Source organism: Ursus maritimus, unplaced genomic scaffold (genome assembly GCF_017311325.1).
Source record: "Ursus maritimus isolate PB19 unplaced genomic scaffold, ASM1731132v1 scaffold_5, whole genome shotgun sequence".
In the NCBI taxonomy this organism is placed as follows: Eukaryota; Metazoa; Chordata; class Mammalia; order Carnivora; family Ursidae; genus Ursus; species Ursus maritimus.
In genome coordinates this window covers 79,504,697-79,530,324 of record NW_024426663.1, presented here as the reverse complement: position 1 = coordinate 79,530,324, position 25,628 = coordinate 79,504,697, and the positions used below count along the sequence as shown (strand labels likewise).

The window sequence follows — 25,628 nt, the reverse complement described above, 5'->3', positions numbered from 1 at the left end:
GGAGGCTTCTCCTTCTTGTCATTCTGATGAGGAGAGGTTGCGGGGTTGTCCAGAGCCCAAATTATTGACTGGGTCCCAGGCCGTGCCCCTTGTTTTATAGGGATCTTAGGGATGTGGGCTTCTTCTTTAAAGATTTTATTTATTTATTTATGTGGCAGCCAACCAGCGAGAGAGGGAACAGAAGCAGGGGAGTGGGAGAGGAAGAAGCAGGCTCCCAGTGGAGGAGCCGGGTGAGGGACTCCTTTCCAGTACGCCAGGATCACGCCCTAAGCCGAAAACAGGCGCTCAATGACTGCGCCACCCAGGCGCCCGGGTTGTGGGCTTCTTGATTTTTCAGCCTGCCTTCTGTGTTCTGGGGCAGGGGCCTGACGCACCGATACTCAGGCAACCCTGTTTGGGTAGAGTCTCCGTGTCCCCTGCGAGGGGGGATGGGGATGGGCACTCTCTGAGCCGGTATTTCCAGGCTTTTGTTCTCTGGCGGCTTTCCCTGGCGGTTTGCTGTGCCTCTTCTGAGAGTCAGAGCAGCAGCGGCCAAATCCCAGCCTGTCACAGAACAGAGGGATTGCGGCCTGTTCTCCACTGATGTTCTGGCCACTTTAACTCTGTTACTGTTGGTGCTGCTCAACCCTGCAGCGTCCCGGGATGTGCGCCCCACACCTGGCGTCCCTGCCCTCACTTCCAGGGCCGGCGCATCTCTGTCCTTTGTGTTTCTAATGCCGCCAGCCACCAGCCGCCCCGCGCGTGCTCTGGAAGCTCCTGGTCTCAGTCTGGATCCAGTGAGCACACCGGGATTCCGGAGTTCCGCGAGATGCCTGGTGGCACGCGCACCCTGCTCACGGTCTCAGTCTGCTGTTTTGCGGGTGCCGACCACGAGCCTGCCCGCTCCCCCGTGCAAGTGGCTGCCGCTTCCCGGCGCCCGAACGCGGCGGCTCCCTCCCGTTTCCGTTTATCTTCTGATATCTGTGCCCGGTTTCATGGCTCCCCGCTTCGTACCTCAATACTCAGCGCTGGAGATGTTCATTTGTAGAGATCCAGATGCATCTTCCTGCGTCTCAGGCTGGTTCCGTGGTTGTTTAGGCTGGTCTGGTACCTATCCAGCTCGACTTGGGGGACCGGCTGAAAAAGGTGTATCCTACTCCTCCGCCATCTTAACTCCAGTCCAATCAAAGTAATTATTGATGGATATGTATTTATTGCCATTTTGTTATTTATTTTATGGTTGTTTTGTTGCTTTTCTCTGATCCTTTCTTCTCTTTCTCTTTCTCATAATTTGCTGGTTTTATTTAGTGAATACTTGGGTTCTTTAGTTTTTATTTTTTGCATATTCATTACTATTTTTTGATTTGTGGTTACCATTTGGTTTACGTATAATATCTTCTGCATATAGAAGTCTATATTAAACTGACAGTCATTTATTTTTGAACTCGTTCTTCTCCCCCCATGTTTCAGATATTTGTTATCATCTTTTACATCCTTTTATTTTGTGCCTCCTTTTTTTCTTACTCTTACTTGTGGTTTTGTTTTCCATTCACAGTCACCCTTAACGTTTCCTGCAGGGCTGATTTAGTACTCATGAATTCTTTAACTTTTGTTCATCTGGGCAACTCTACCCCTTCTTCTTTTCTCAGTGATAACCTTGCTGGATTGCATGTTCTTGGCTGCAGATTTTCCCCATTCTGCACATTGAATACATTATGTCACTCTCTTCTAAAGAAAGGGAAGAAAGAAAAAGAAAGAAAGGAAAGAAAGAAAGAAAGAAAGAAAGAAAGAAAGAAAGAAAGAAAGAAGAAAGAAAGAGAAAAGAAAAAAAGGAAAAAGAAAGAAAGAAGAAAAAGAAAAAAAGGAAAAAGAAAGAAGGAAGGAAGGATGGAAGGAAGAAAGAAAGGAAGAAAGAAAGAGAGAAATCAGCTCATAGTCTTCTGGGGTTTCCTTTGTATGTAACTGTCTTTTTCTCTCTTGCAACCTTAAAATTCTTTCTGTATCACTATTATTTGCCATTTTAATTACTATGTGTCTTGATGTAGACCTTGTTGGGTTGATTTTATTGGGGGCTCTCGTGCCTCCTTAATTTGAATGTTAATTTCTCTCCCCAGATTTGGTATGTTTTCAGCTATTATTTCTTCAAATACATTTTCTGCCCCCCTTTCTCTGTCTTCTTCTTCTTGGATTTCTATAACGTGAGTGTTATTATGCTTGATGGTGTCACTGAGTTCCCTAATTCTAATCTCATTATATAGTATTTGTTTGTCTCTCACCTGTTGAGTTTGATTGCTTTCCCTTACTCTACCCTCCAGGTCATTGATACATTCCTCTGCTTCCTGTAACCTACTATTTATTCCATCTATTGCATTTTTAATTTCATTTATTGAGTTCTTGATCTCTGCTTTTTTATTTTTTCATCTTTTTGTCAAGGGTCTCACTAATGTCCTCTATCCTTTTCTGAAGTCCAGTGAGTATCTTTATGATCATTACTTTATTTTTATTTTATTTTTTTAATTTAAATTTTGTTAGTTAACATACAGTGCAATATTGGTTTCTGGAGTAGAATTCAGTGATTCATCACTTGCATATAACATCCAGTGCTCATCACAAGTGCTTTCTTTAATACCCATCACCCACCTAACCCATCCCTCACCCACCTCCCTCCAACAACCTCACTTTGTTCTCTATCATTAAGAGTCACTAATGGCTTGTTTCCCTCTCTCTCTTTTTTTTTCTTTTCCCCCTTCCCATATGTTCATCTGTTTTCTTTCTTAAATTCCATATATAAGTGGGGTCATATGGTATTTGTCTTTCTCTAACTGAATCATTTCGCCTAGCATAATACACTGTAGCTCCATCCACATCATGGCAAATGACAAGATTTCATTCCTTTTGAAGTCTGACTAATATTCCATTGTATATATATATACCACTTCTTTTTTTTTAATTAAAGATTTTATTTTATTTTATTATTTTTCCTAATATTTTTTTATTATGTTATGTTTGTCACCATACAGTACATCCTTAGTTTTTGATGTAGTATTCCATGATTCATTATTTGCATATAACACCCAGTGCTCCATGCAATATGTGCCCTCCTTAGTACCCATCACTAGGCTATCCCAATCCCCCACCTCCCTCCCCTCTGAAGCCCTCAGTTTTTTTCCCAGAGTCCATAGTCTCTCGTGGTCCATTCCTCCTTCTGTTTATGCCCCCTTCATTCTTCCCTTCCTTCTCCTACCAATCTTCCTGCTATTTCTTATGTTCTATAAATGAGTGAAACCATATGATAATTGTCGTTGTCTGCTTGACTTATTTCACTTAGTATAATCTCCAGTCCCGTCCCTGTTGCTGCAAATGTTGTGTAATCGTTCTTTCTGATGGCTGAGTAATATTCCATTGTATATATGGACCACATCTTCTTAATCCAGTCATCTGTTGAAGGGCATCTCAGCTCCTTCCACAATTTAGCTATTGTGGACAATGCTGCTATGTACATTGGGGTGCATATGGTCCTTCCCTTCACTACGTCTGTATCTTTGGGGTAAATACCCAGTAGTGCAATTGATGGATCATAAGGTAGCTCTATTTTTAACTTTCTAGGGGACCAACACACTGTGTTCCAAAGTGGCTGTACCAACTTGCATTTCCACCAACAATGTAAGAGGGATCCCCTTTCTCCACATCCTCTCCAACATTTGCTGTTTCTTGCCTTGTCCATTTTTTGCCATTCTAACTGGCATAAGGTGGTATCTCAATGTGGTTTTGATTTGCATTTCCCTGATGAATAGTGATGTTGAGCAATTTTCACATGCTATTGGTCATTTGTGTTGGGTTATTTGGTTTTTGGTTGTTGTTGTTGTTGAATTATAGAAGTTCCTTATATATTCTGGATATTAATCTCTCGTCACACATATGATTTCTAATTTTTCTCTCCAATACTATAGCTTGCCTTTTTACTCTGATTTCTTTGATATACAGAAGTTTATAAGTTTGACATATTTTCAATTATGTGTTTTGCTCTTATTGCCTGTGCTTTTGAATCCATATCAAAGAAATCATTCCCAAATCCAAGTTATAAAGGTTTTCTCCTATACTTTATTGTAGTATTTTATAGCTTTAGGTCTTACCTTTAGGTCTTTGTCCATTTGTTGTTAATTTTTATATATGTTGTGAGGGTAAGGTAGAGGTCCAACTCATACTCTGGCATATAGATACCCAATTTTCCCAGCAACATTTTTTGAAGACTCCATTACTTACTGTGTGGTCTTGGCACCCTTACCATGATCAGTTGACCAAATACATGAGGGTTTATTCCAAGGCTCATTATTCTTTTCCATTGGTGTACATGTGTCATTATTCTAGTACCCCATTGTTTTGATTCCTGTAGTATGCTTTGAAATCAGGAAGTATTATGTCTACAATTTTGTTCTTCTTTTTCAGTATTATTTGACCTCCTCAGGGTGCCTCATATTCCATATTAATTTTTAGGATGCATCTCTGTTTAAAACAAATGCCAATGGGATTGGGATAGGGATTCCATTGATTGTGTAAATGACTTTGGGTAATATGGACGTTTTAACAATATTAAGTCTTCTAATCTCTAAACATGAGATGTGTTTCTATTGATTGTGTCTCCTTTGATTTTTGTCAGCAATGTTAAGCTGTTTTCAGTGCGTAATTCTTGCACATTCTTGGTTTATTCCCATGTATTTTATTCTTTCTGTTGTTCCAGAAAATGAGTTAGTTTTCTTTGTTTCTCTTTCAAATTTTAAATTGTTCATGTGTAGAAATGCTAACTGAAATTTAAGTGTTGTTTTTGTGCAGTGTAATTTCCTGGATTCACTTATTAGTTCTTAGAGATTTTTTTCATGGAATATTTGGATTCTCTATACATAAAAATAAGTCATCTACAAACACAGATAATGTTACATCTTCTCTTCCAATTTGGAGGCCTTTGATTTCTTTTTCTTGGGTAATTGCTCTGGCTTGAACTTCCAATTCTATATGTAATGGAATGAACAAGAGTAAGTATTCTTCTTTTTCAAAAAAGATTTTATTTATTCAAGAAACGGTGGAACAAGAGTTGGGAGAAGGGCAGAGGTAGAGCGAGAAGCAGACTCCCCACTGAATGAGGCTCCCAAAGCAGGGCTCAATCCCAGGACCATGGGATCATGACCTGAGGTTATGTGAGAAGCTTAACCAACTGAGCCACACAGATGATCAAGTATTCTTTTTTGTTATTGTTGTTTATTTATTTAAGTAATTTCTACACCCAAAATAGGGCTAAAACCCATGACCCTGATATCAAGAGTCACATGTTCTTCCAACTGAACCAGCCAGGCAACACAGGAGCAGGTGTTCTTGTCTTCTTGCTGATCTCACAGAAAAAGTTTTCTGTTTTTTCCCTTTTTCTATGATGACAGATGTCGAATTTTCTTTATTTTTCTTATTTATTTATAATGTATCTTGATTAAGTTATCATTGAAATGTAATATTACATAAGTTGAAGATATGCCACATGTTGACTCGATATATTTATACATTGCAATACTGCCATAGCATTAGCTAACAACTTTATTATCTATGGCCTTTATTATGTTCAGAGAGTTTCCTACTAAAGGTACTTTCTTGAGTTTTATTTATCATGAAAGGGGAATGCATTTTGTCAAATGTCTTTCCTAAATCGGTTGCAATGACAACGTGGTTTTTGACCTTCATTCTATTGGGTTGTTGTTATTACATCAACTAATTTTAGTATGTTGAACCAAACTAGTTGGGACACACAACATCATGTTCTCCTCCACATAGAAATTATACCCTTCCTCAGAGCGTCTGAGTGGCATCGGCTTTTGGCTCAGGTCATAATCCCAAGGACCTGGGTTGAGTCACTCATTGGACTCCCAGCATAGTGAAGGGCCTGCTTCTCCCTCTCCCTCTGTTGCTTCCCCTGCTTGTGTATGCACTCGTTCTCTCTCTCTCTGTCAAATAAATAAAATCTTTTTAAAAATATCTATTAAAAAAAAACAGAAAGAAAGAAAGCATACCGCTCCTCTCCCCAACTGGGATCTAGAGAGAAAGTAAGCCCTGCATTCTTGGCTGTGCAGTCTGGATGAAGTCTCGACCTCACAAAGGTGGGAGGGGCAGAAGTATATGATCTGGGTTAAATACCACAGACTCTCAATATTTTCCCGAATGTTCATGCATTTTCTTGAAAACTATTTCTCCAGACGGTCTGCCTTAGGGCCATTTCCAGAGACTTTAAATCCCCGTGGCGTTTTTTTAAAGAAATAATTTTCATCACTTTCACTGGGAATTGGGGAAACAGAGCTCCTTATTCAGTGATGCTAGAAGTCAATCCTCCTTGTCAATATTTTATTATCTGCAGTAAACACATTAAATGAGTATTTAAATTTCTTGGACATATTTTTAGCAATAAAACTGTAATTTGAATCTTCCTTATCATTTCTATTTTATTTTTTTATTGTTTGTTTCAGAGGTAGAGCTTAGTGATTCATCAATTACATATAACACCCAGTGATTACATTACGTATCCCCATTAATAACGATCACCCAGCCTCCCCATTCCCCACCCACTTCTCCAACAACTCTGTTTCTTGCAGTTAAGGTTCTGTTATGGTTTATCATCCTTTCTGTTTTCGACTTATTTAATTTACCCCTCCCTTCCCTTATGATGATCTAATTTGTTTCTTAAATTCTACATATGACTGAAATCATAAGATCATTGCCTTTCTCTGATTGACTTTTTTCACTTGGCCTAATACCCTCTAGTTCATGCAAATCATTATAAATGGTAAGATTTTGGTGTTTTGATGGCTGAGTAATATTTCATTGTATGTACATACCACATCTTTATTTATTCATCTGTGACTAGACATCTGGGCTCTTTCCATAGTTTGGCTACTGTGGACATTGCTGCTATAAACACTGTGGTGCAGGTGGCCCTTTGGATCACTGTGTTTGTATCCTTTGGGTAAATACCTAGTACAGCAATTGAGGGGATGTAGGGTAGCTTTATTTTTAACTTTTGGAGGAACCTCCATACTGTTTTCCAGAGAGGCTGGACAGGCTTGCATTCCCAAAAACAGCGTAAGAGGGTTCTGCCTTCTCCCAAACTTCACAAACATCTGTTGTTTCCTAATTCTTCATTTCAGCCATTCTGACTAGTACTTCATAGATTTTGGATACTAGCCCTTTATATGATGATACATTTGCAAATATCTCTAGCCATTCTGTAGGTTGTCTTTTGGTTTTGTTGGCTATTTCCCTTGCTGTGCAAAAGTGTTTTATCTTAATGAAATTCCAATAGTTCGTTTTGCTTTTTTTTAACTTACCTTTGAAGACGTGTCTGTCAGGAAGTTGCTGCTCTCAGTTAAATGACGTTGCTACCTGGGTTCTCCTCTAGGATTTTAATGGATTCCTGTCTCACATTCAGTTATTTCATCTATTTTGAGTTTATTTTTGTGCATGGTGTAAGAAAATTGTCCAATTTCATTCTTCTGAATGTGCCTGTCCAATTTTCCCAACACCATTTGTTGAAAAGACTGTCTTTTTTCCATTGGATATTCTTTCCTGCATTGCCAAAGATTCGATGACCATAGAGATGAGGGTTTATTTTTGAGTTCTCTGTTATGTTCCATTTTTCTATGTGTCTGTTTTTGTGCCAAAACCATACTATCTTGATAATTACAGCTTTGTAATGTGCTCAAAGTCAGGCATTGTGATGCCATCAGCTTTTGTTTTCTTTTTCAATATTCCTCTGGCTATTCAGGGTCTTTTCTGGTTCCATACATATTTTAGGAATATTTGTTACAGTTTTGTGAATAATGTTGATGGTATATTGATAGGGATTGTATTGAATGTGTAGATTGCTTTAGGTAGCATACACATTTTCACAATTCTTATTCTTCCAATCCATGGCATGAATGTTTTTACATTTCTCTGTGTCTTCCTCAATGTCTTTCATAAATGTTCTGTAGTTTTCAAACTACAGCTCCTTTACTTCTTTGGTTAGGTTTATTCTGTGGTATGTATAGATTTTGGTACATTAGTAAATGGGATCAATACCCTGATTTCTTCTTCTTCTGTCTCATTTCGAGTGCATAGAAATACAACTGATTTCAGTGCATGGATTTTATATCCTGCCACTTTGTTGAATTCCTATCACTTGTAGAAATTTTGTGGTGGAGACTTTTCGGTTTCCACATAAAATATCATGTCATCTGGGAAGAGCAAAAGTTTGTTTTCTTCTTTGCTGATTTGGATGCCTTTTATTTCTCTTGTTGTCTGATTGTTGAGGCTAGGACTGCTAGTACTATGTTGAGAAACAGTGCTGAGGTGAACATCCCAGGCACATTTCTCACATTAGAGAGAAAGATCTCAGTTTTTCCCCCAAGAGAATGATGTTGTTGTAAGATATGGCTTTATGATATTGAGGAATATTCCCTCGATCCTTATTCTGTGAAGGGTTTTAATGAGGAAAGGATGCTGTACGTTGTCAAATGCTTTTACTGTGTCTATTGAGAGGATCACATGGTTCTTTCATTTCTTTTATTAATGTGGTGTATACAATGATTGATTTTTGAATGTTGAACCACCTTCCAGCCCAGGAAGAAATCCCACGTTGTTGTGGTGAATAACCCTTTTAAGGTACTGTTGGATCCTATTGACTGGTGTTTTTCCATCCTATTGTCTGGTGTCCTGGTGAGTATACTTGCACCCATGTTCTCAGAGATATTGGTCTATAATTTTCCTTTTTGGTGGGGTCTTCTTCTGGTATTGGGTTTAAGATAATTCTGGCCTCATAGAATGAGTTTGGAGTTGTTTCTTCCATGTCTCTTTTTTGATACAGCTTCAGAAGAATAGATATTAATTGTTTAAATGTTTGGTAGAATCCTGCTGAAAGTCCACCTATTCCTGGACTCTTGCTTATTGGGAGATTTTTTACTATGACTCCAATTTGTGGCTTGATGTGGGTCAGTTCAGGTTTTCTACTTCTTCCTATTTCAATTTTGGTAGTTTTTATGTTTCTAAGAATGCATCCATTTCTTCCAGATTGCCTAAGTTGCTGGGATATAGATGCTCATAATATGTGCTTCTAATTCTTTGTATTTCTTCGGTGTTGGTTGTGATCTCTACTCTTTCATTTATGATTTTATTTTTATCCATCCTTTCTCTTTTCTTTCTGATAAGTCTCGCTAGGGGTTTATTGATCTTATTAATTCTTTCAAGGAACGAATTCCTAGTTTCATTGATTGGCCTACTGTTCTTTTGGTTTCTATTTCATTGATTTCTGCTCCGATCTTTATTTATCTTCTCCTGCTGGATTTAGCCTTTATTTGCTGTTCATTTTCCAGCTCCTTTAGGTGTAATTTTAGGTGTGGATTTGAGACTTTTCTTGTGTCTTCAGAGAGGCCTATTTGGCTATATACTTCTCTCTTGTGACTGCCTTTGCTGCATCCCAAAGGTTTTTGAACAGTTGTTTTTCCGTTTTCATTTGCTTCCATGATTTTTTTCTTCTGTAATTTGCTGATTGACCCATTTGTTCTTTAGTAGGATTTCTTTAATCTGCATGTATTTGTGTTCTTTCCAAATTTTCTCTTGTGACTGAATTCAAGATTTAAAGCATTGTGATCCGAAAATATGCTGACATAATCTCAATCTTTTGGCAGCAGGTGATACCTGATATGTGACCCAGTTTGTGATGTTTTCTGAGAAGGTTCCATGTGCACTTGAGAAGAATGTGTATTCTGTTGCTTTAGGATGAAATGCTCTGAATATATCTGTGAAGTCCAGCTGGCCCAGTATGTCATTCAACGCCCTTCTTTTCTTTTTGCTTTCTGCTTAAATAATCTGTCCTTTGCTGTGAGTTGGGCATTCAAGTCCCTGACTATTTTTGTATTTTTATCAATGTGTTTCTTCACTTTTGTTATTAGTTGGTTTATGTAATTGCCTGCAGCCAAGTTAAGGGCATATTGTTTAACTTTTGTTTTATAGACCCTTTAATTATGATGTAATGTCCTTCTTCATCTCTTATTGCAGTCTCTGCTTTAAAATCTAGTTTGTCTGATAAAAGGAGTTCTAGCCCAGGTTTCCATTCATGTCCAGTCACATGATAAATAGTTTTCCACACCCTGACTTTCAATCTGGAGGCATCTTTAGGTCTAAAATGTGTCTCAGGTAGACAGCATATGAATAGGTCTTGTTTTTTTATCCAATCTGATATCCTGTGTCTCTTGATTGGAGCATTTAGCCCATTTACACTCAGAATAATTATTGAAAGATATGAATATCATGCCCTTATATTATCTGTAAGGTCACTGTTTCTGTAGATTGTCTCTGTTTCCTTCTGGTCTTTGTTATTACCTCTGCGCTCTCTCTGCTCAAAAGATCCCCTTTAATATTTTTGCAGGGCTCATTTAATGATCACAGATTACTTTAGTTTCTTGCTCTCCTGGAAGTTCTTTATCTCTCCTTCCATTCTGAGTAACAGCCTTGCTGGATACAGTATTCTTGGCTGCATGTTTTTTCTCATTTATCACTTTGAATATATTATGCCAGTCCTTTGATCTGCCAGGTCTCTTTGGACAGGTCTGATGCTAGCCTTATGTTTCTACAGTTTTGTTTAAGGACCTCTTCTTTTTTCTTTTTAAGATTTTATTTATTTATTTGACAGAGAGAGAGACAGCCAGTGAGAGAGGGAACACAAGCAGGGGGAGTGGGAGAGGAAGAAGCAGGCTCCTAGTGGAGGAACCTGATGTGGAGCTCTATCCCAGGACTCTGGGATCACACCCTGAGCTGAAGGCAGATGCGTAATGACTGAGCCACTCAAGCACCCCAAGGACTTCTTCTTCTGAGCCACTTTCAGGATTTTCTCTTTATCTCTGAAATTTGCAAGCTTCAGTGTTCTATGTCAGGGTGTTGACCTATTTTTATGGACTTTGAGGGGGTTTATCTGTGCCTAAGGGACTTGAAAGTCTGTTTCCTTCCCCAGATTAGGTAACTTTTCTGCTATAACTTATTCAAATAAACAGTCTGCCCCTCTCTGTCTTTCCTCTTCCTCTGACCCCAATGATTCGGATATTGTTTTGCTTCATGGTATCACTGATCTCTTGAATCCTCCCTTCATGATTCAGCAGTTGTTTATCTCTCTTGTTCTCAGCTTCCTTATTCTCCATTATTTTGGTTTCTATATCACTAACTCTCTCTTTGCCTTCTTTATTTATCCTAGTAGTTAGAGCCTCCATCTTTGATTGCATCTCAGTAGTAGCCTTTTTGATTTCTACCTGATAAGATTTTAATTCTTTTATTACTCCTGAAAGGAACTCTCTATTGTATTCTATGCTTTTCTCAAGCCAGCTAATATCTTTATAATAGTTGTTTTGAATTCTAGTTCTTACATCTTACTTATATCCACATTGATTAAGTCCCTGACAGTGAGTATTGCCTCTTGTTCTCTCTTTTGGGGTGAGTTCTTCACTTTTGTCGTTATGTCCAGAAATAAATAGGAAAATGAGGGAGGAAATACAAAAATAGCACAATGACACCAGAGAAAGTTCCACTAAACCAATTGGAAGAGAACTGAAACAAAATCAGAGAGAGGGAATAAAACTAACAGAAAGTTGCATAGAACTTAACAATAAACTAGATCCTGTGTGTATTTTGGTCTGTTGGTTAGAAGAAATTAGATCTCAAAATAGGAAAGAAAGAAAAACTTATACATTCAAAAATAAAATTGAATACAAGGAAAGGAAACCAAAAATGAAATGCATATGTAATGTAAATGTAAAAATGAAAATTAAAAAAGACTTAAAAAAAAAAGAGTTCATAAAATAAGAAAATAATTGAAAAGGAAAAAATGCATGACTAAAAGTCTAAAGAATGATAAGAAAAAACCTTGAACAGTAGGTACTGATTTCCCCAAGAGCTAAGGTTTTGCAGTTCTCTATGATCAGTAAATTTGGTATTAGCCAGAAATTCCTGCTTCTCTTATGGGGGAAGGGCCTGTTGCACTGATTCTCAGCTGTCTTTGCCTGGGAAGAATTGTCCTCTGTCAGGCGTCCAGGCTCAATGTAAAGGGTTCCAGTTCGCTTTACGTGGTTGTTTTGTTCCCTGAAGGCTGTCAGCACTAATTGGGGGTGGAGATGCAAATAGCAGCGCCCTGATCTCTAGCCCCAGAGCTGATAGTTCGCACCCCTCACTCTTCAGTGAGCCCTAACAGAAAAGCAGTCAATCACTTTTGTCTCCCTGGTTTCCACTGAAACTCTGTTCCCCCAGCATGTGACTGAGCATTTTTTATCTCAGTTACATGATCCCATTTCAAATCCCCAAAATTTATGGACTCCTGCAGCCCGCCCCTTCGCCACCCATCCTGGGGAAAGGAGTGGGGTCTCCCCTTGGTTCTGCCGCTTGATGGGTCCCTCCTTGGAGAGCCATCAATGGACCATGTAGCTGTTTGTAGTTTATGGCAACTTTGAGCAGAAAGCCAGCACCGGGATTCAGTGTTTGCAGCTGGCTTCACTTCTGTGATGCTTGGGAACTGCCATGCTCAGGCATCCCCATTCTTTTTGTGACCTTGGGGATCCTGAGACCCTGCTTTCCTGCCTGGGATTCTGCCTGGCTTTGCCCCCTGAGCACCTTTCAGGCAAATTCTAAAAGTACTGTTTTGAGCTTCACTGCTTATAACACTTTCTGGTACCAAACTTATGGTACCATTCCTCCCACCCCTGTGATTTATTTCTATTATGTCACCTCAGATTCACATCTCCACACATCCCACCTTGCAAAACGTGGTCACTTTTCTATTTGTAGAATTGCAGGAATTCTTTTCTCAGGTATCCAGTTGCTTTGACAGTTGTTCAGAATGATTTGATAACTATCTACCTGAATTCCAGGGACAAGACGAAATTAGGGTCCCCTACTCTTCTGCCATCTTAACTCCTCCTCCGATTTCCATTTTTTCCTGCCATGTTCATACTTTGGACTTTTAAATTCTCTTCCCCAGAGGCAATACAGTTATTTTGAACTCTATGAATGACTTGTGTATCACTTGGTACCCAATGACTCTCTTTGTTTGTTTGTTTGTTTGTTTTTTGTTTGTTTTATTCCATCAATGATCTTACCTTTTCTTTCAGGTTATGTTCCCTGAAAGGCCGAGCATGGTAAATAAAACACCATAGAAGTACCTGAAGCTTTGGGTAATATCTGCTCAGAGAGGCTTTACATTTACTCTTTGCAGATGGCAAAATGTTGTAGTAACCATGCTGTGATGGTTAAATTTTATGTCTCACTTGACCCAATTGTTTGGTTGAACACTAGTCTGGATGTTAGTGTAATGTTATTTTATACATCTACTTAACAGTTACAATAAATTGGTTTTAAATAAGGGGTTTTTTTTTTTCAGTTTTGAGGGTGAAAGTCTTCCAATCAGTTCAAGGCCTTACATACAAAAATTGGTACCTTGCAATGGAAAAAATTCTACCTCAAGTCTTTAACATGGAAATCCTACCTAGTTTCCAGGCACCATATCGAATTTGGATGTTATGGCCTCCTCACTCAGGTCAACTTTCTCAATGGTCCAAGTTTCTAAATGGTCTAAATGTACGTGTGAACAAATGTATATTCTCTAACTCAGGGTTAAAAATAATTTCTAATATGTACTTTAAAATTGTAGGCATATTGTCCAATGATATGTATCCCTTTTTTAAATAATGGCTTTATTGAACTATCATTTACATACCACATAATTCACCGATTTAAAGTGTACAATTCAATGGTTTCTAGTATATTCATAGATCTGTGCAACCATCCCCACAATCTATGTTAGAATGTTTTCTTCACCCCTACAGGAAACTCTGCATCCAGTCGAAGCATTCCCTGTTTCACCCCTCCCTCCCCCACCCACTCCTTCCCATAGCCCAAGGCAGCTGCAAATCTATTTTCTGTCTCTATGGATTTGCCTATTCTGGACACTTGATATAAGTGGGATGATACATTATATGGTCTTTTAAGATTAGGTTCTTCCAGGGATGCCTGTGTGGCTCAGTCAGTTAAGCATCTGACTCTTGATTTTGGCTCCGTTCGTGATTTCAGCGTCATGTTGGGTCTGCACTCAGCACAGAGTCTGCTTGAGATTCTCTCTCTTCCTCTGTCCCTGCCCCATTTATTGTCTCTCTCTCTCTCTGTCAAAAAAAAAAAGAAAAGAAAAAGAAAAAAAGGATTCGCTTCTACCATTTAGCATCTTTCCGTGGTTCATCCTTGTATCAGTCCTTCTTTTCTTTTTATTCCTGAATATGATTCCATGCTATGAATACACCACAGCTTTTCCTTCACTCATTGGTAGCTGGACATTTCAGTTGTTTCCAGGTTTTTATATTATGAATAACACTGCTGTGAATATTCACATAGACCTGCTTTTGTTTGGAGAACTCTTTTCAATTCTTTGGGAGTGCAATTGCTGGGCCATATGGTAATTCTATGTTTAACTTTTTGAGAAACTTCCGAGCTGTTTTCCAAAGTGGCTGCACCATTTTATGTGCCCACCAACAGTGTACGAGGGTTCCAATTTCCCCACTTCCACTCCACACTTTTAATCAGCAGTCTTTTTTATTTTAGGCAATCTAGTGGGTGTAAAGTATCTCATTATGGTTTCGATTTGCATTGATCCATGGTATGTGTTTTAAGTGCACAATTTTTCTGTATAGGAGTATCAATTACTGAGATAATTGTGTGTGAATCCCCAACTAAAATCACAGACATGCTGTCTTCTGTTTCTAATTTGACTTCTTAAATTGAAGTTAATTTTTTGAAGGTACCGAATTTTAGGGCAACTTTTTCTTCCCAGTTGTCTTAACCTTTATCAGTTTTGTAGTACCCTCTCCATTACAAGTCCCAGTTTTTGTCTGTTTACACATACTCACATTAACTTTAATTAGTATTTGCTTAATGTAATTATTTTCAGTTTGAGTGACTTCATGCCTTCCTTGTTTTTATCTAGCTAATTTTTTTGTTTTTTACCTCATAAGTCAGTCTCTGTTCTCTGGCTCCAATTCCCACTCTTCTCTTTCCTGAGAAGCTATGAAGCACAGAGGTCTGTGCTGTTAAGAGTCACTCATGTACTGAGGACAACTTCACTTTCACTGTCATTTTCACTCCCTTATACTTGTTTGAGCATAGTTCTTAGGGAAAAATATTTTATTGAAAATTATAGCTCTTTTCTAGCAGAATTTTTGAGGTTTTCTGGTATAGCCCAATGAGACAGAAAGGAATGGATCCATATTTCTTTTAAAAGTAGAAATCTACAAAGAAAACATATTTTGCTCTTGACACAAAAAGCAGGCCTTCAAAAAACAGAACTATTCAAGAAATACCTCCAGTGATGCAAATAGATTGAAGGGTGTGAATATAGGGATTGTAAAGTGGGGCTTCATAGAGTATATGAGAATAGTTTTGGGGAAATTAGGGTGTTACTCATAAGATGAGGGAAACATGGTTATATTTACACATATCACTGTTTATAGTCAAACCAGATATAACTGACAACATATGATGAACTCATGTATTGACTCGAAGGTGTAAAGTATGGAATAGTGTAGATATCAAGTCTTTTGTTCTAAGGGAAGATCTGTGTAGCATAATACAGCAAGTGTAGTTACTGTAACTGAACCAATAGATCTGTCATTTGGAAAGATCTCTTAAAAATAGGGTAATGCAAAAAAAATCAAAATGCATTTCTGAGAACCGTTATAAGATAAAGGTTGCCCCATCCAGGTGTAACTGTCTCAAAAATGTGTATCGAACAAGTCTAGACATTTATGTTCTTTGCTCACAAAGCAGGATGGTTTGAGAGATGTCCACAGGTTCAATTCTTAGCACTGTTTCACAATTTGACCTTCCGTAAATTAAGGATGGGAAATGGTAATTGAGGCCTTTTGAATCAGAAAAGTGTGTGAGGGCATTATGTGTTGAGGGAAATTGTGTGTTGAGAGTATTTTCTCATCTTTGCAAAGACATAGTTCAGAAAGAATCGTTTGTTATGATTATTGATCAGTACAAAAGGACAGATTGCTGGATAACAATGGGAGAGAATTATACTGAAGTTCCCCAGCCCTTTTACATTACGTTTATAACTTACATAAATGGTAAGGAAGCTATTACTCCAGTAAAAGAAAACAAAGCAGCCCACCAGTGCCAGGATTGTGTGGGTGGCCTTGGTTTCGGGAGAAGGTCTTGGGCTGAGGATCGTCCTGTGGAGATGCTGGACTCTCTTGTAATGTGTGAAAAGGAGCTTTACCATGTATGCACTGGTCCAGACCATGAAGAACACACACAGGAAATCTCGTAAGACCATGCACCCTTGAAAGACAACTGACTGAATGTAATTATGATTTTTCCCAATACAGTATATCTGAGAATAGAATTTGTCACCTTCAGTGGTGTTGTAGGGGGCCATTGCACTTATGATGACAGGAATGTAGATCACCATGTTGATGTTCCACAAAGAACACAAGGCAGGAAACATGTATGTGGAGATTTTGGGTTTGAGCCATGCCCACCTAGAGTTGCTGGGAGTGATGATGATGGCCTGAACAATACTCAGAAGAGATGTGGTGCAGAGGGAAAGACCCCGGAAGACTCTGTACAGGTATATCACTACCTTACAACCAATGTCATCTAGAAAATTTCTTACTCCAAAGGCATTCATTACTTCTGGAATCCCACTGAAAAGAATTGTCATGACATTTGCTAAAATTAAATGGATAAATATCAAATCTATAGGCTTCTTTGTATGTAGCTGGACTAAGAAGGTGTTGATGAGTAACACCAGTAGCAATGTGTTTCCAATAAAACCAATCCCGATTTGAGAGACAATGAACACTCCCAAAATAGTATCACCTGAAACCATCACATTCATTTGTCTCTTATACTTGGATACACTCTTGCACAGATTCAAAAGGAACCGAAAATGTTTTGTAAGCCTGATGGAAATAATGGGATCATATGGAGACTCCATGAGGTAAGATCACCCTCAACAGGAGGTTGTGCAGATGCTCTGTAACAACATTCAGGAAAGTAAGAATTAGTTCTAGAGGTAAATATCAAGGAATATTGATGTCCCTCCACAGGAATATATGGGATGAGATAAAGCATGCTTTTTATGAAGACATAAGTATAATTCTAAAAAATAAATTGAATAATCTAAAGAAGTTGTTTTTGTTTATTAAAAACAATATTTCAGATTTATACAGATTCCATTTATGTCCTATGTTTATAGTCTGAACTTCACCTCAAATATTTGAATGAATTTCCATCTTCTGCCATGAATAACAGAAAATTATTACATATTTTAATGCATATTATTCTGTTTCTACTGTACATGACACACACATTATTGTTATAGTCATTCACCAGCAGAAGACTCCATCCCCAGAGTCGCACATGATCATCTGGCTCTTTAAAATGCTTTTCCTGACCCTGGTACACACCTTCCCAACTCCAAGACCCTTCTGACGTACACGATATCACATCAGCTCCTGGGTCAGTACACTGCATCCTCCAGTTCTGATTTCAAAATTCACTTCATCTTTTTATTCTACCCTAAAGTCACTGATCTCTTGAATATCTCTCAGGTAGTGGGATCTATCTCTCCCCTGTCCCCTATATCACCAGGCCTGGAGGTGGGAATGTCTTCTTTGATCCCCAGCACTTCAGATAATTCATCATACCATCTTTGAAGCAAATTGTCATCAATTTATATCCACCACTGTCCGTTTGGAAGTAATCTACTCACCCCAAATCACTCCCCTTCTTAAAACTTGACTCACTATAACACTCCTCAATTCACCTCCTGTCATATTTTTGGTGATCGTAGTATCCACTCAAATGACCTATCCAGTATCCTCAGCCTCTCTCACATTTGTGATTTCCTGTCTTCCAACACTCCTGCCTCTGCCTTCCCCCACCTCATCCACACTCTCCTACCCACATACTAGACTTTGTCATTGCCAATATTGTAAATTCATTATGTGTCACTTCCAAGCATCTAATCCTCCTGGTACCAGCTATTTCCAGCTTAGTTTATGTAATCTCTGAGTCCAAAATTACTTTGACATCAATTGGGTCTGAAAAACATTGATCTCTTTACTCTCCACAATGTCTCCTAATCTTTCGTCTTCACCTAAACTTCCTTGATCCAGGATTATAATCATTTCATGCAAAAGCATGTGATGCCATCACTTTTTTTCTTACTTCTATAGGCCACACACACGTAGTCTGCCTAGTTCACATCATTCTACTCAAATAAACAAGGCTAGAGAAAAACACTGAACCGTATAAAGTGAACTTATATTAAATTCTTCACCACTTTGCTCCAGTGAGCTTTCGTTTCAGCCGGCAATCACACTAAATTTTCTAGACTGTTCCTTGAGCATTCACTTTCTCACTCCTTTTGAGGACAATTTCATAACTTGTGCATTCTGGAAATACCAACATATCCTCTCCAAATCTCATATTCAATTGATGTTGCATTGCATATTTTTTATTGAGATATAACTGTAATGAAGCTTTATGTTAGTTTCTGATATACAGCATAGTAATTTGATATTTGTATATATTACAAAGAGATCAACACCATAAGTCAATTTAACATCCATCACCACACATAGTCACGCTGTTTTTTTCTTGTAATGACAACTTTTAAATTCTAAACTCCAAGCAACTTTCAAATATACAATACAGCACCATTAAATACGGTGTCCATGGTGCCCATAACATCCCCATGACTTATTTTTTTATAACTGGAAGTTTACACCTTTTGACTCCCTTCACCATTTCACAGATCCTTCAATCTCCATTTCTGTCAACTAACAGTCTGATTTCTGTATCTGTGAATTCAGTGGACGTTAGGGGAATTTATTTTTAATTCCGCATGTAAGTGCAGTCATACAAAATATGTTTTTCTCTGTCTGACTTATTCAATTTAGCATAATGCCAACAACTTCCATCCATGTTCTTGCAAATGGCAAGATTCCCTTGTTTTTTATGACTCAGTAAATTCCATTGTATGAATATATAATATATATATACACATACATATTCCATTATATATATGAAAACTATGCCATTATATATATACCTTGTACATATATATTTATTATATATGATATTCCATTGTATATATTTGTGTATATACTTTCCATTGTGTGTGTGTGTGTATATATATATATACCATATTTTCTTCATTCGTTCATCCAATGATCTTCATGTTTCATTTAGAAAAATAAAGCAATCAAAAGGTATTCCCCCAAATTCCACCTGTACATCAATCTCACTTTCTGTATCCTTGTTCAGAACCTCAGCTTTGTCCCCTGGCTTTGAGAATGGGTTGTCTAAGCTTTTTGACAGAGTCTATCCATGCATTTGTGCAATAAATCTGGAAATATCTTTGCTGCTCAAGACCCTGTTTTCTGTTATTCTTTTCTCTCTCAGGCATTATCAAATTTCTTCCATCAATATGCAAATGTACTGTGTATCTTGCACATTTCTTGAATAACTTCTCTTCTTATTTTGAGCAAGTCTCCTCTGAGGAATTGCCTCTACTCCCTGTCTCCAATTCCTTTTATCTCATTTCTTCTTGATACCAGGAAGTGGTAGACTGCAAAAATGCCTATAAATTCTCCCCTGACATTGAGGTTCCACCCATGAAGTGGCTTTTCTCTGTCCCTTTAATGTGGGTTGTCACTTGGTTTGTTTTGGCCAGTCAGTATAGAGTAAACATGGCACAAGCAAAATCTTGATAAGTGCCCTTAGGTGGAGCTTGCTGTTCTACCTCACTGCAAACCCGCTACACTACAAGTGAAGCATCCTAGACTTTTATGGGATGAGCATGCACAGAGAAGAAATCTTCAGCCAAATTCCAAAAGTATATGTCAAGCCATTCCATTCCATGCAATAGCAAAACCCATAAGAGACACCGGTCATCCCCTAGTTAACTACTGACATGACCACACTTGCATGACAAAGCCTAGCCTAGAAGTAAAACCACTCACAATCAAAAAGTCACTTAGAGTATGATTGTATTTATAAAAAATCTCCAAAATGCATAAATCCATAGACAGAACGCAGACATGTGGTTGGTAGAGATTGGAAGGATGAGGGATGGAAGAGTGACTGGGTGGGGAAGGGGGCGTCTGTGCTTTCTTTGAGGTGATGAAATGTTTTGAAACTTAACAAAGTGGTGGTTGTACAACATTGCAAATATTATACATGCCACTGAAAGGCACACTTTAAGATGGTTAATTTTATGTCATATTCATTTCACCTCAATAAAATATATAAATATACATCTAAATAACTGTAACCTGTATGCACCAAGATATAAACAAGAATAATGTATTGTGAGGAGTTTAGATTTACTAAGAAATGCTAAGATAGCTTAACTTCAGGGAATCTGTTAACATAATTGTTCATATTAACATCTTAAAGAAGAAAGGTGCATGACTATCACAGTACATGGGAAAAGTACATCCATATACATTTAATACCCATTTATGATAAAAATAAAATTCTGTAATATATTATAAATAAGAAGGAAATTATTAACTTTGTGCAAGGTAGCTACCTAATATAAACAGAACAAACTAATACATTATGAAATCCAATATAATTATTTATTAGTCAGAAATGTCAGAAGTGTACAAACTATCCAGTTCCTTTTTTTTTTTACATTTTATCTCGTAACATATGTGGTAAACAATTTAAAAAGGATAAGCACTCCCAAAGACCAAAAAAAAGTGATTATTATTATTTATTGATGATAATATGGTCTACACTGAAAATAAGGTTAAAACTCTAGAGAAAAATATTATCATAGGTACTGCAACTCATGATATAAAAGATATTTCCTTGACTAGACAATGTAATTTTAGAAAATAAAGGATTTACAATAAGTAATACTATGACATAATCTCAAATTTCTGCAAAAATTTCTTGGATAAACTTATGTAAATCAATTGACAGAAGTTAAGAAAGACAGAAATAAGTAGAACTACATTGACATTTTTAAATCAGAATATCCACTGTCATAAAAGGTCAATTCTTATGAATATTTAAAGTTAATGAAATGAAATGCAAAATTTATGAAATGAAATGAAAATGCAATTTTCAAAAGAATCTAAACCCTTTTGTTGCACTGATCTTGACAAATCGTTTCTATATTTTGTTTCTCTGAACAAAGGATGATGAAGAGCCAAGAAATATGAAGAAAAACAAGGCAATATGTGGAGAGAATGGTTAAAAGAAATGAGGAAATAGGGGGAAGAGGTGAAAGGAAATATAGGAGAAAGAGAATTAAGATCAGGAGAGGACAGTTAACCAAATTGAAAAAGTAAAGAGAGGGACAATATATATGAAGGACCAAGTAAAACTAGAAAGCACAGGGTGGTGTAGGCGGTGTCATCCCAAGAGGGAAATCAGCTAAACAGAATGAGGGGAAAGGGAGAGAAAAAAGAAAAAGAACACAAGTGGAGGCAGGCAAACAGCTAAAGAAAACTGTGCAAATAAAAAAGGCACAGAAGCAAAGAGAGGATTACTGGGAAGGTAAAGTTGAACAAGAAATAGAAAAATGCTAGGATATATGTCTGTCAGAATAAATTAGAAAACATGAGATGGGGAACTTTAGGAAAACAAGAAAAAAGAATAATTTTCCAGAAACATTAGTTATCTGAGTAAGAATCCAAACTGAGGGCTTCAGAGGGGAGGGGGTGGGGGAATGGGATGGACTGGTGATGGGTAGTAAGGAGGGCACTTGTTGCATGGTGCACTGGGTGTTATATGCAACTAATGAAGCATCGAGCTTTACATCGGAAACCAGGGATGTACTGTATGGTGACTAACATAATATAATAAAAAAAATTAAAATAAAAAAAAAGAATCTCCTTTGAAAACATTTAGACAGGATTGTGGAGACCCACTTAAATTCTCAAAGTTATGATGAAGATTATTTAAAGCAAAGACATTTGACATTCAATGGTTGCAGGAGAGAAGTCTTCTAGGAGCTTCTTTTACCTCACTGAAAGCAGGAATTTCTGGGAATGAAACTTAAAAAAAAAAAATCCCTTCTCTGGGGGGGTTTTATTGCCATGAAAAGGATGCAAAATACCACTTACACCTGCATAGACAATGATCATCACAAACTTTTTGTATCTCCCTTTTGCTCCCCTGGAAACCTACTTGTTCGTCTCATAATCCTCTTCACCCTCACTCCATTTCCCTTTTGAGATTAAGTATAAAATATCTCATTTTTAATAATTTACAAGGTTCTCTTTTGTGAGTTCCCATAGCCCCATGAACAAATTTGGGTTTTTTTCCTCCTGTTCATCTGTTTTTCAGATTTTTAGAACCATAAAGCTCAAAAAAAGATATCAATTGGTATACATTAAATATCAGAAGGCACTTACAAGTGTGAGGAACAGGGTGTCAAAGCAATCAAAAATAAAGAACTAATAACAAAATTAACAAACAACAAAAAATAAATTTATTACCATATGGCAACAAATGGAAAAGTGAATTAAAAAATTAAAACTACAAATTAATAAAAAGAGATGTGAGAATAGAATAAAAAGTAGAGGAGAAAAGAGAATTGGGTATGAAAGAAAGAGAAAAAAAACACTAATAGCAGAAACAGGATGGGAGGGAATGGACTCATAGTAAGAAAAGAAGAAGAGAGAGTAAAAACAATATAAATTTATACAAACTTGGATAAGTAAAAATGATGGAAGCAAACATCTAGAAATGCACCTTAGAGAAAGCAGCATTTATTTTTCAAATTAGTTTATAAATCTGAATGTGGGAATGATATATTTTATAGAAAGTATTCTATATAGATATATAAAGTTTGGAATGAACTGAAATTTTTACAGCACTTTTCTTAATGTTTTTAAATTTCTGATGTGTGCCACTTTATTGGTCCATAAAAATATTTTAAGTGATGTTTAAATTAGACTTGCAAAGAGAGACATAGAAGACTTATACATGAAAAGAAAACTATACAGGAATAAATGAGAGTGAAAATACACTCACCAAAAGTTTTTAAGTGTATTAAATTAGAACATGTGCAAGAGTTAGGCAGAGCACATATGAATGATAGTAACAGGTGTTTAGTCTTATGTGAAGGGCATTATAAAAGAATGAAAAATAGTACAGAAACTATTAAGGAATGTAAATAAATGACAGAAAGGAATAAAATATATGCATTTAATAAAACAGATGCTCAGACAAGGAAGGGAGTAACAAAACTAGACGATAAAAAGAAAAGCAGGGGAAATTCAAGAGGAAATTAAAAACAGAGTTTTAAAGACAATAAATAAAGTCAGAGAAATGAGAACAGATGAGAACAGTCCAAGAAGGTGGAAGATTAGTAAAGGCATAAACAAACATAAAAAGTAAGGTGTATTAAAAATAAAACACATTTCAATATAAGAGTTGAGTTTGAAGATTGCAAAGTGGAAGAAAAACTCTATAATTTTAATCAGAGCAACGAGCTTTATAGAAGAAGAGCAATGAAAGGAGAAGACAGAAGAATAAAAAGTGTAACAGGAAAGAGATGAGAGAAATGGAATAGAAAGGAAATGATAAGGGAAAAAATGGTAAGTGTGGGAGTAGGACCACAGAGAGAGGAGACTTACTGTGAAAGACAAGGGACTTAGCATAAGAAGAATCTGAAACAACAACAAAAAAGAATTGAAGAAGCAAATTCTTGGGAAAATGGCCATATCTCTCCCTTCATGCAAGAGCTGCAGACAGGGAGAGGACTTACTTCATGTGAGCTCCTCAGCAGTGCAGGGGACACCTCTGATGGCTGCAGCTGGGTGCAGGGGCCTGGATCCAGGGCTATAGCAGGGGCGGGTTGCTAGATCCCCAGGGACTGGAAACCTGTTTGTGCACGGTGAGCTTCTTGATTTGTCCAGAGGAATCACAAATTACAACAAATCCTCTTGATAAGCTTAGAAATGATTTAATTAAAGTCAGCACCTGCGGTCACAAACGTCTCTTCCTAAATTGATGAGTGATTGAAGAGAGTTCTACAAGACCAGAGGAGGAAGTACACTTAGAGTGCTCATTGTTTTCAGCTGCTAGAAAACAAAGGTGTTTTATGACTCTAGTCAAAGTACATCCATCCATAGAGTAATTTTTCTCTTCTGAGACTTCTATGGATTCTTCTATGGATAGCTCAATTTGCAGTGTCAAAAAGTCTCCATTGATTTAATTAAAATATATATAAATGCTAGTGCTCAAGGTTAATAAACAAAAGCTGAATATTCAATTCAATACAGAATACACAATAAAAACTATAACTAATGTAGCTATATAATTTAAGGAATTTATTCTGTGGTTTTTATTTTTCTTTTTGGAATGAATAAAGTTGCTAAAAAATTACATTTTGTCATAAACCAGTATGGTTGAAAAACAAAATGAAGCTGATATTGGTGTAGGACCCAGGCCAATGAGATAACTGTTGACTTCAGATTTCTTCGTACATTATCAACATGATCAGTTAGTTCCTGTTTCTCCGAAGTGAGCCCTACAGAGTTCGGTCCCATGCTAACGTGTGACTTGTGGGAAGGTAGAGGTTCTTTCCTGGTCATATCTCTACAGTGTACCACCTTCTTTAATAACACAAGCACCAGACTGCAAAGCATCAGACCAGAGGCATCATCTCCTATCTCAACACGTCACTGGACAACTATGTACCAAGTGATCAAGGTTTCAAAAGTCATCAACAATGCACATGGCAACCACCATCCTTAAGATGGTATATTCAGATGGAGGCCATGGATTAGTGACCAAAGGAGGCACAAATAATGCTTTAATTGTGCTCCTATTTTTTTCAGTGAAAGAAGCATAATTGTTAGTAAATTGGAAAAGAAGTGTATGTCAAAAGATTTCATTGTACAGGCAGGAGTATTTGCATTTTTTTAAAGATTTTATTTATTTATTTATTTGACAGAGATAGAGACAGCCAGTGAGAGAGGGAACACAAGCAGGGAGAGTGGGAGAGGAAGAAGCAGGCTTCCAGCAAAGGACCCTATTGTGGGGCTTGATCCCAGAACACCAGCATCATGCCCTGAGCCAAAGGCAGAGGCTTAATGACTGAGCCGCCCAGGCACCCCAAGGATTTGCATTTTGAATGGAGGGGTCAGGATGGGCCCTACTTTGAAGGTGAGGTTTCAGCAATGACTGAAAGAGATGAGGAAAAGGGCATGAGGGAACCTGGGAGGGGAGCACCGCAGCCAGAGGAAGAGGGATGTCACACCACATCTTCCTTAGCCATTTGTCTACTGATGGACACTTAGATTGCTTCTATATCTTGGCTATTGTAAATAATGGTGTTATAAACACAGGGGTGCCTGTATCTTTTCAAGTTAGTGTTTTCATTTTCTTTCTCTTTCCCAGAAGTGGAATTACGGGATCATAAGGTAGTTCTATTCTTAAATTTTTGAGAAATTTCCATACTGTTTTCCACAGTGGCTGCACCAGTTTGCATTCCAATCTACAGTGCATGAAAGGTTCCTTTTTCTCCACATCTTTGCCAGCGCCTGTTGTTTCTTTTGTTTTTTGTTTTAGCCTTT

At 37.4% G+C, this 25,628-nt stretch overlaps 1 protein-coding gene across 1 annotated transcript; it reads right to left on the bottom strand.

The window, feature by feature from the left end:
• Positions 1–15,932: 15,932 nt before the first annotated feature.
• On the bottom strand, positions 15,933–16,971 carry LOC103680632 (vomeronasal type-1 receptor 4-like). Its single transcript, XM_008710131.1, has one exon. The coding sequence runs from the start codon at positions 16,913–16,915 to the stop codon at positions 15,959–15,961; it is 957 nt and encodes a 318-aa protein (XP_008708353.1). The 5' UTR covers positions 16,916–16,971; the 3' UTR covers positions 15,933–15,958.
• Between the last annotated feature and the right edge of the window lie 8,657 nt (positions 16,972–25,628).